The 10,956-nt window shown below is 40.7% G+C and overlaps 1 protein-coding gene across 2 annotated transcripts in view; it reads left to right on the forward strand.

Annotated features, from left to right (window-relative positions):
• LOC132821458 (polyhomeotic-like protein 3) overlaps positions 1 to 7,398 on the forward strand; it is a 106,934-nt gene extending 99,536 nt beyond the window's left edge. For both annotated transcript variants that reach the window (XM_060834047.1, XM_060834046.1), the window contains 3 exons: positions 3,593 to 3,743; positions 5,362 to 5,596; positions 6,785 to 7,398. In XM_060834047.1, the coding sequence (XP_060690030.1) occupies positions 3,593 to 3,743; positions 5,362 to 5,596; positions 6,785 to 6,939 (541 nt within the window). In that variant the 3' untranslated portion in view covers positions 6,940 to 7,398. The remainder of the gene's footprint in view (positions 1 to 3,592; positions 3,744 to 5,361; positions 5,597 to 6,784) is intronic.
• Positions 7,399 to 10,956: the final 3,558 nt, after the last annotated feature.

Raw genomic sequence — 10,956 nt, forward strand, 5'->3', positions numbered from 1 at the left:
TTGGAATTTCTGAGTCTTTGCAAGCTGCTGACTTTGAGGGTTGTATTTTCAATAAAATGTCTGGGATGATTGTTAACCCCAGACTTGGAGCAATGTATCATATCAAAAGGGCTCAAACATTGATGTAAGCATTGTATTCAAATGATACAAGTCTGTGGCAAACTACTGAGTTCCTTGAAAATATGAATGTCTTTAGAAAAAGAAGCCCTGTTAAAAACGAGCGTGAAATACTTAATAATGATAAGAAGCAAGAGTATGTTATTTAAGGAAAATGTACAGAACCAGTTATATCGCAGATGAATGTTGTTTGTACAGTCCCCTAAGATTGCTCAGCTCCTTCAGTCTTGCCTCTTGTTAATCCCCTACACTTTTTGCCCCACCATTGATGGCCATTTCTTCAGCTGTATAGGGGTCTTAAGTCCCCAAATTCCCTCAATAAAGCAACCCTCTATGTTTACTTCTTTGAAGACCTAATTTTTCGACTTAATGCCTTCTTAAATCAAAACAGAAAATGTGGAGGAATTCGGCAGGTCAGGTAGCATCCATGGAGAGAGAAACAGAGTTCAGGGTGGAACTTAATGTCACTCCATTGTTGAGTTTGGAGATGGTTGGGGCCATTTAATTGGCGAGGGGAGGGTGGATGGACACCATGCCAAAATTTCACACTTGCCGGATTACGTCTGGGCAAGAAGCTCAAGGGCAGTTTTCTGGTTGGTATGCTAATTGTGAGGGGGGAGGGAGCAGTTTACAGCAGTGGGCAGAGTACTTGTCATGCAGGAGCTGAAAAGGGAATGTCGTCCAATTTGCCTGAGGACATCTGACAAGGGAGTCCATTGGTTGAAGGCATTCAGTGCCTGTCTGAGGGACCTGGTATTTGGAGAGGGAGAGGTCCCATTGAAAGCCACCCCCATACCCTGGCTTCTTATCCTTTTTCCCTCTCCCACCTTCTCCTGCAGATCTCACCACGTGACTCTTATGCTGCCTCCAGTCAGCTTTGACCTCATGACTTTCATTGATCCTGTACCTTTGGCGGGTATATTGCAGACAGCTGCCACCATTCTCAATGGCACAGGTGGAGAATGGAGAGCCTCTGAATGACTGGCAGTTCTTGGGGCAGGAAAGTAAGATTTCTCTCCCGTTTTCTTTGAGCCTGAGAAATGCCCAACAGTGACTGCTTAAGACACCTTGCAAAATGTCCATATTACAGAGGAGGAAGTGCTGGATGTCTTGAAACGCATAAAGGTGGGTAAATCCCCAGGACCTGATCAGGTGTAACCTAAAACTCTGTGGGAAGCTAGAGAAGTGATTGCTGGGCATCTTGCTGAGATATTTGTATCATTGATAGTCACAGGTGAGGTGCTGGAAGATTGGTGGCTGGCTAACGTGGTGCCAGTGTTTAACAAGGGTGGTAAGGACAAGCCAGTGAACTATAGACCACTGAGCTTGACATCGGTGTTGGGCAAGTTGTTGGAGGAAATCCTGAGGGACTGGATGTACATGTATTTGGAAAGGCAAGGACTGATTAGGGATAGTCAACATAGCAGTGCGTGGGAAATCATGTCTCACAAACTTGATTGAGTTTTTTGAAGAAGTAACAAAGAGGATTGATAAGGGCAGAGCGGTAGATGTGATCCATATGGACTTCAGTAAGGCGTTCGACAAGATTCCCCATGGGAGACTGGTTGGCAAGATTAGATCTCATGGAATACAGGGAGAACTAGCCATTTGGTATGGAACTGGCTCAAAGGTAGAAGAACATTGGTGGCTGTGGAGGGTTGTTTTTCAGACTGGAGGCCTGTGACCAGTGGAGTGCCACAAGGATCGGTGCTGCTACCTCTACTTTTTGTCGTTTACATAAATGATTTAGATGTGAGCATAAGAGGTACAGTGAGTACATTTGCAGATGACACCAAAATTGGCGGTGTAGTGGACAGCGAAGAAGGTTACCTCAGATTACAACACGATCTTGACCAGATGGGCCAATGGCCTGAGAAGTGGCACATAGAGTTTAACTCAGATAAATGCAAGGTGCTGCATTTTGGAAAAACAAATCTTAGCAGGACTTAATGGTAACGTCCTAGAGAGTGTTGCTGAACAAAGAGACCTTGGCGTGCAGGTTCATAGCTCCTTGAAAGTGGAGTCGCAGGTACGTAGGATAGTGAAGAAGGCGTTTGGTGTGCTTTCTTTTATTGGTCAGAGTATTGAGTGCAGGAGATGGAAGGTCATGTTGCGGCCGCACAGGACATTGGTTAGGCCACTGTTGGAATATTGCGTGCAATTCTGGTCTCCCTCCTATTGAAAAGATATTGTGAAACTTGAAAGGGTTCAGAAAAGATTTACAAGGATGTTACCAGAATTGGACGATTTGAGCTACAGGGAGAGGCTGAACAGGCTGGGGCTGTTTTCCTTGGAGTGTCGGAGGCTGAGGGGTGACCTTATAGTGGTTTACAAAATTATGAGGGGCTTGGATAGAATAAATAGACAAAGTCTTTTCCCTGAGGTCAGGGAGTCCAGAACTAGAGGACATAGGTTTAGGGTGAGAGGGGGAAAGATATAAAAGAGACCTAAGGGACAACTTTTTCACACAGAGGGTGATACGTGTATGGAGTGAGCTGACAGAGGAAGTGGTGGAGGCTGGTATAATTGCAACATTTAAGAGGCAGTTGGATGAGTATATGAATAGGAAGGATTTGGAGGGATATGGGCCGGGTGCTAACAGGTGGGACTAGATTGGGTTGGGATATCTGGTCGGCATGGACAGGTTAGACTGAGGGGTCTGTTTCCATGCTGTACATCTCTGACTCGATGACTCTAGTCAGCACTTACTATGGAGCAACCCCATCAGAGGTGACTTGGAGCTGTTGCTAACTCTCCAACCAGGTGCCAAGACCCCTGATCCCTGACATTCCAAATTTGTTGGCCAAAAAAATGAATGGAAAGAAAATACTCTTCTGGTATCCCCAGCTTCTGTAATCTCTCTATGCCACTGCAGTCCTATATCTCTGATACCTTTCTAGTTATCTCCTCTGCAACCTCTACAATCCTTGGCATCTTCCTTTTCTTTTGTACTCATTGCCTTTGTTTGTAAAACTGTGGATACCATAAGCATTTTATTAACATTTTTGTCAACATGTCCTGACACTTGCAAAGATTTGTGTACACCATCAGAGATGTTTTAAAAAATCTCTTCATGGGAAGTGTGTATCACTGACTGAGCCAACATTAATTGTCCTTCACTAGTTGCCCTTGAGAAAATGATATTGAACTGCATTCTTCAACTGCTTCAGCCTTTTGGTGTTTGTAAACCCACAAAGCTGTTGGGGAACTAGTTCTAAGTTTTGACTGAGCAACACTGAAGCAATGCCAATATGTTTCCAAGTCAGGATGGTACTCGTCTTTGAGGGGAATTGCAGATGATAGTGTTCCCATGTATCTACTTCCCTTGTCCTTCTGAATCGTAGTGCTTGTGGGTTTAGAGAGTGCTGCTTAAGGAACCTTGGTGAATGTCTTTGCTCTCACATCCCCTTAAGGGAGTGCGTTGACCTCCTCAATTAAAAAGTTCCTCAACAATGTTTACCCTCTGATTTCTAAGGTACAATGTTGGCTGCAGTAAACGAATGGGGCTTTTTAAATCAGACAAGAGCACACGTTGGACAAAGAAAACAGAATCCCATGGGTTTAATCGACGAGGAAGGAGACCAAACACTGTTGAAGGAGCATCAGCTGATCACTTTATGAGACAGGTATAAGAGACATGAATGCAAGATGTGTAGATGCATGACATGATCATTACATTTTCAGGTTAATTCAATTTTATCTCTAGTGTCCTGAATCCAATAAAAGTGGGAATCCAAACTGGACAAGCTGAAGTCAAAGTGTCCTGATGTGTGGTAATGGTGCCATAATGTTGTGTGAACCTTACCATGGATGGATATAATGATCACCCCAGTTGGGGTGTGTTCTGCTGAGCAAATTCTCTCTTAAAAATTAGGAAATAATTGAGTTATTTTCAAGTTCCTGCTAAAATTGACCATTACCCATTTTAGAATGGTCAACAAAACTTATATCTATTTTTGTTTACAAAATAAATCAATCTATTAATCAATTTTGTGTCCTCTTCTTAGCAGTAGCTTCAATGTCTTTGAAAGTTCCATCCAGCTGAATGGTATTGATAGAAGAATGTGAAGAGTCTCTTGAGGAATGGGTGGAAAATAGCATCTTTTAATTGATTGCTTATTCATTTTGTTTAATCCCAAATCCAGCCAATTTGTTTGAAGGTTAATCATATGGTTTTCTTTCCGGACTTTAGCTGAGGTGGGTGATCATTTCCTCAACAGTGGGGCAATGTTAGATGGTGTAGTGTTTGGCTCCTAATCAGTTGATCCTGAATTTGAATGTTAGGCTAGATTGTCGACTGATTGCACAGTGAAGAATGTACTGTTTCAGGAAGGTTAAAGTTTCTGTGTGCTAATTGGCCAAGAATTATGTCCAACAGATTTTGCCAAACAAATAGAATGATGAGATGTTGAAGAAAATCTAAGAAGTGCCTGTCCACAGAGATAATGTCAATATCCAGCAAATGTGGGATCGGATGTATTATAGCCAGTTTTGATTATAAGACTGATTGAGGTGCCGAGAGACATTGGAAAAGATTTAGATATGTACAGTGCTCGCTTGATCTGCAAAAATAAGGGGCACAATTTGAATTGCTAAAATGATCAAAGAATGCAGACAAGCTAAACTAAGAGAAAATGGTGCGATTATAACTTGATGAATGATCTGGTTAGTTAAATTTCATTTAAAAACAGTAGCTAATTGATGTGCAAAATTATTAGAAAAATCAGTTATGTACCAACTTTAGATAGAATGTTAAAGCAGAGTGTCACAATTGGTGTTTGGGAGTCACAGGCAGCTAAGATAGGCAGTGACTGTTCATAAGTAGTTTTAAGATCATTTATGAAGTTTATTATGAAGCAGCAGTTTATATATGGTGCGTCAGCCAAAATGAAAGAGGTATACAACATGTGATAGTTGAGACTAATTCACTGGTATCAGAGGTTAATGTATCAGACAGTTAGCGCAAAGTTTATTAATCAAAATGTCTTGTGATGGCAGCATTCTGCTCCCTAGCTGAAGTGTTAGAGAACCATTCCCTGGGTCTTCCTCCATCTTTTATGGTCTGTTTTCCATCTGATGAGGACTTGGTACTATACTTTATTTCTGGGGTTTGGTGATTTGCCCTACATCAGTATAATGAATACAGGACAGGTACCCATAGGAAACCCAATGACTAACTTCAATGATCATTTAGTAGCACAGATCTAAAGTACTGCAAGTGATAAAATCATTAACTCCTCCTAGATGCCTGTTAGCTTCACTCCTGTAGAAGAGGCTACAACGACCTCCAACCCATCACTTCCTGAAGAAACGGTTGCTGTTGCCATGACGACACGCCGCCGGCAGAATGAGCGGGAACGTGAACGGGAAATGCGAGAACAGAGGATGAGAGAGGTGTCAGACTGCAGTGAAACACTACATGTTGACCCAACGATGTGGACAGTTGATCATGTATGGGAGTTCATACACTCTCTACCAGGTGTGTGCCCTGTTCGCCATGGTCCCTGTACTTATCTAATTGTCAGCTTGTTTGGGAGGTGGCTTGGGAGACGCATTGGGTGTGGAGCATGTGGGTGTTAGGTGGTCAGATTTCCTTCTCAACTCGCAGAATTATTACTTGTAGGTTGTTTAAATCAGAAATTGGGCTACAGTATTGCAGTCCTAATTTGAGTATGATTGAGGGATTATGCCAAAGAGAAAGCTTTTAAAAAATTACTTCACTGAGGTTTTGTTTATTTATAATGCATTTGTCATGGATTCCTCCTGTGATGCAGCTTTTTCTGACTAGTTCCAAAGTATAGGCTTCCTTACCTCTCCATGCAGTCTAAACCTAGTTTCATCTGGCCACTACTTTCTGATTTAGCTTGTCTTTCCATTATTTATAGAGGGCAGCAGGAGGCCATTCAGCCCATTGTGTCCCTGCAGGCTTTTAATTATTCAATTATTTCCATTCCTTGCCTACATTTTTCCTGTGGTCCTGTAATTTTTGCTTGTCAAATAATAGTCCAGTTCCTTTTTGAAACTTTTTATTGAATTAGCTTTTGCTGTCCTTTCAAGTGGAGCATTCCAGAACACCACAACTCATTGCAGGAATAAAAGAATCTTCCTGCATCCATTTTAGTTCTTTTGCCAATTACCGAAATCTATGTTCTCTGGTTGCTGACCTTCCTGTCATTGGGAAGTTTTTCCTTGTCTGTTTACCCTCATAATTTCGAACATGTTCATCAGATCTCCCCTTTGCTAGTCCACAAAGAGTACCCTGGTTTCTTTTAATATTTTCTATATTCCTTTGATAATATCCAGTTTCCTGAGCACTTGTTGCTTATTGTGGGAGAGTCTAGGACAAATTCACAGAGTCAGGGTTTGCTTATTTAAGATAGAGATTAATAACCTTGAAGAATTCTTTACTGCAAAGCGCCGTAAAGCTTGGGTTGTTAGCTGTGTGCAGGTTTGAGATAGATCTCTAATCAGTACGCGAATCGAGGGTTGTGAGAATAGGCAGGAAAGTGGAGTTGAGGATTACCAGGTCAATAATGGCCTACTTGAATGATGGAGTAGATTCGATTGGCTGTGTGGTGTACTGTGTGCCTGTATCTGTTATACTAATTAAAAATGAAAATCTGTTTGGATGTATCTCTGACCATTTTTGTGTGGTTTTCACATGCAGGTTGCAAGGATATTGCCGATGAATTTCGATCCCAGGAGATTGATGGCCAGGCTCTGCTCTTGCTGAAGGAGGACCACCTAATGAGTGCCATGAACATCAAACTTGGCCCAGCACTCAAAATCTGTGCTCGGATTAACATGCTTAAGGAATCGTAAACTTCTCATCTCCAGCAGATCAGCTGCTAAATTCGCCCATTTTGTTGATCACTGATTTAAGAAGAGAATGTATTAAAATCTGAGCAAGTGCTAAGGTACAGCAGTTTATATACTGACAAGGAGCTTGTGGTGGACCAGAGAGCAAGGAGTCAGAAAATGAAACCTGAAGAATTTTGTCTTTAGACCAACACTCCAAACTGAACTTACCAGCTTTCTTAATGGGAACTTGCCTTTGACAGATCTTTGCAAAAAGTTGAAACATGCCAATCCAATTCATGCCATTTTGTTGCCAAGGTTTGAATTAGTCATAGTGTTGTTGTAATAAATGTAACCTGACTTGCAGCCACTGCTCCCCCTCACATTCATCTCTCTGCTCTGATCATAATATATCCTTATTCATTTCTATGGTTTACAATCAATCTCTTCTTAGCAATCAATCTATCAATCTCTTCTTAGCATTCTGTGTTGTCAGCACTGTGAATGTCCCCCTCAATCCGGCCGTTCCAAAATGGGTGGCTCACTTTCGTCTTCTCAAAGGTAGCTGAGGAATGAGCAATAAATCTAGCTTTGCCAGAAACCCCCATATCCTGAAAATGAAAGAAAACAGTCCTAATACAAAAAAGGAGTAAACTAAAATGGATTCCATGACCTTTGGATTGGTAGTTTTGTTGTCTGCGGTTTAAAATTAGAATCACATTGAAGCAAAATACTGCAGATGCTGGAAATTTTAAATAAATGCAGAAATGCTGAAGGAACTCCCAGGTCTGGCAACATCTGTAGAAGGTGAAACAGAGTGCGTGGAACAGAGTTCACGTTTCCACGGAATAGCTCAGATCTTCGTTAATACTCACACGTTGGATTGAAACATTAATTCTGTTCCTCTTTCCACAGATGTTGCTGGACCTGCTGAGTTTCTCCAATATTTTCTCTTTTCATTTAAAATGGAGTCAGTCAGCTTCTGGTGGAAAAGATTGCTGTAACTCATCCACCCTCTCTCCATTTTGTAATTCTGCCATTCCGGACATCTTCCACAGAACCAGGTTTCCCTTGGGCTGTGGAGCTGAGGCCAAGGAAGTTATGGTTGAGGCTAGTGATATGTGACTATCAGCAGACCATCTTTCAAAGCTCTTCCATGGGCCAACATTACACCCCTGACTTTGGGCTGCAAAAATCTTCCACAGAGAAAGAAAAGTTCAGACTTGGATGAAAAAATTACAGCTGGAAAACCACAACAGTTCTGTACCAATGACAATGTCAGAAAGAGCCCTTTAAGTGAGCTTCGTCAGAATATGTAAGATTAAGGGCAAAGTTTAATTTTTGTTTTCTTTGACTCTGTTCTTAGAATGACATGTAAAAGACACAGCATATCGTAGTGAATTTTGATTTTTTTTATTTTGACAAGTTTTCCTGATACCGCAATTGATATTTTTGCAAGTATACTGACACTTTTTTTAACAGGAAGGGTGAAAGCATATCGCAGTGAATTTTGATTTTCTTTTTATTTTGACAATTTTTCCTGATACCGCAATTGATATTTTTGCAAGTATACTGACACCTTTTTTTTTAACAGGAAGGGTGAACTATGCCTTTGCGTCGCCAATCAAGGCACTGGAGATTATTTTAGAGGGGGTGTCAACTTCTTTTCTCAGGAGCTGGGTTATTAATCTAAAGGATTGCCTGCTAAGAACCTGACAAATTATTGTAGAATATATCATATCATTGGTGATAGAATTTTTGAACTTTCAGCAACAAAACATTGCAAGGCAGTCAGTCTTTTGTTCTGTTTGGACTGGTGTTAATGTCAGACAGAATATGTGGCAAGTGTCAGGTAAGGAATGGAGTGCCTTCAGTGTAATCTTGATCTAAAATTCAGATATAAGAGACTGTTGAGTGTAAAGCTTACTTTTCCTGCTCCTTCATTTCTTCCAGTTGTTTTCTTTCACCCCTTAGACATGTTTATTTTATTGGGTTCCATTCGAGTGGTTGACTTTGGTCCTCTGCTGTTCCTCCATCATGATAGTCTCTCTGAGCTTGGAGTATAGCACAGCCATGTATATTATCCATTTCCAAAGAAGGATCCCTGAACAGTGATCGGGAGCAGAAATTGTGTTTGAACTTAACTCCTCCCTCGCTAGCCCAAGGCTCATGAAACAACTGTAGTGAGCCGACCCCTTGACATTAAATGGCTGCCAGCTCTCCAGGACCCCTTTACTAGTTATAAAGAAGTTGAATGAGAAATGGGTGTGCTGTGATGTTCAACAAACGTCCAAGTGGGTAACAAAGAATCAATTCTCTTTGCTGATGGTACAGGAAGGCAGGGCAGGTTAGGATGGACATGCCTGTTGAAATCAATCACAAACTTAACTTTACCATTTGGAACTGAATGTGATCTGCAAATATTTTGATTTGGTGTCATTTAGCAGTTGTTGCTATCACACTAAATAAGTTTCCTGGCTGTGTTCAGTACCCTTAGTGACATTACATTGTTATTACAGTTTCATTTTACTGTATCAATTGAAATGAAAACTCCAGTCATACAGTCAAAATGTTTATTCCTGAAGTAGCCTCAGACTGACTATTACCCTAAAATATTAAACAAGGGGCCACAAGAACTTTGAATCAACTCCAGCAGGACTGGACAAGCATTTGTCTCCCTGACACGAGACAGCATGTTCAACAGCTAGTTTTTGTCAGTCTTCTCTTCCTCTTTAAGCACGTGCTTTTACAACTCAAGTCGAAGTATTCTGTGATGGTACGATTTTGAAGCTGCCTCCCGGGCAGGAAACTGTCATATCTTGTTGTCCTTTCATCTGTGAGTTGTGGAATCAAATGTCATCCACGACTCTTGCCTCAGAGTCATAACATCTCAAGTTCAAGTCCCTCTCCAGGGCATGAGTACGAAATCAAGTTCAACAGTAGACTGAGAGAATACTGCTCTGTCAGAGGTCCTAGCTTTGGATGATATGATAAACAGGCCCCATTGGTTTGCTTGGGTGCGTAAATACCATTTCATGACATTATTTCAAAGAAGAGCAAAGAGGAGTTATCCCTGTGTCCTGACTAATATTTATTCTTTGATTGACTTCACAAGAAAGCAATCATCTTTGCTCATTGCCATGTTCCTGTTTGTGCGGACTTGCTGCATCCAAGTTGGCTGCCAGGTTCTGACATTACATGAAAGTGACTGTGAAACCCATTCTGAAGGGTGCTACATAAATGCAAAATCTTCCTTTGCATCTTAATCATAAAGGGAAAACTAAAACCATTGCATCATTTGAAGATACTAATCTATCATTCACTGTTGTCTTGTGAAGTTATCCTCGTCAGGTATTTGTTTAATTCTCTTTAAAAAAAAGTGATAGAATCCTCTGCCGCCGTCATTTCAGTCAGCGCATTCCAGACCAGGACAGCTTACCACATGAAATAAATTTCTCATCTCCTCCATCGATCTTTTGCCAATTATCTTAAATCTGTATAATCTGGTTACTAACTCTTCTTGCCAATAGAATCAGTTGTTTTAAAACACTATTTTGTCATTAATATAATGCAATGTAATGAATGTCACTGAGCTAGATCTGATTGAGGTCTTACTCCTTTGCATGTCCACAGTTATTTTCTGGAACATTCCTTTGCTGATTTGTATAGAAGAATCCATAATGAAAATATATCTGTTTCTTCATGTCATCAACCTATATTTGCAAAATACATGTTTTCTCCCGACCACTCACACTTACATTTGGTTGTTATGTATGCTTTAAAGGATCGCTAAAATGGGCACTATGTTCATTAGATCATAGACATGGAGATTAAAATCATTGAAGTTTCACTGTAAGGTTTAAGATATAATTTAGTTACTGGCAATTGCCATGATAGTCCAAAGACTCAAATGGATTTTGTTTCATATTTTATTCTTGACTTATTATTTAGAGACAGAATGTACGTGGAAGGGTGATTGCATTGGAAGTGCAATGTTAAAATTATAAGTCCGATCATAAGGTCTTCCGTTAGAATCTTCAA

This window comes from Hemiscyllium ocellatum, chromosome 13 (genome assembly GCF_020745735.1).
Source record: "Hemiscyllium ocellatum isolate sHemOce1 chromosome 13, sHemOce1.pat.X.cur, whole genome shotgun sequence".
NCBI classification, from domain to species: domain Eukaryota; kingdom Metazoa; phylum Chordata; class Chondrichthyes; order Orectolobiformes; family Hemiscylliidae; genus Hemiscyllium; species Hemiscyllium ocellatum.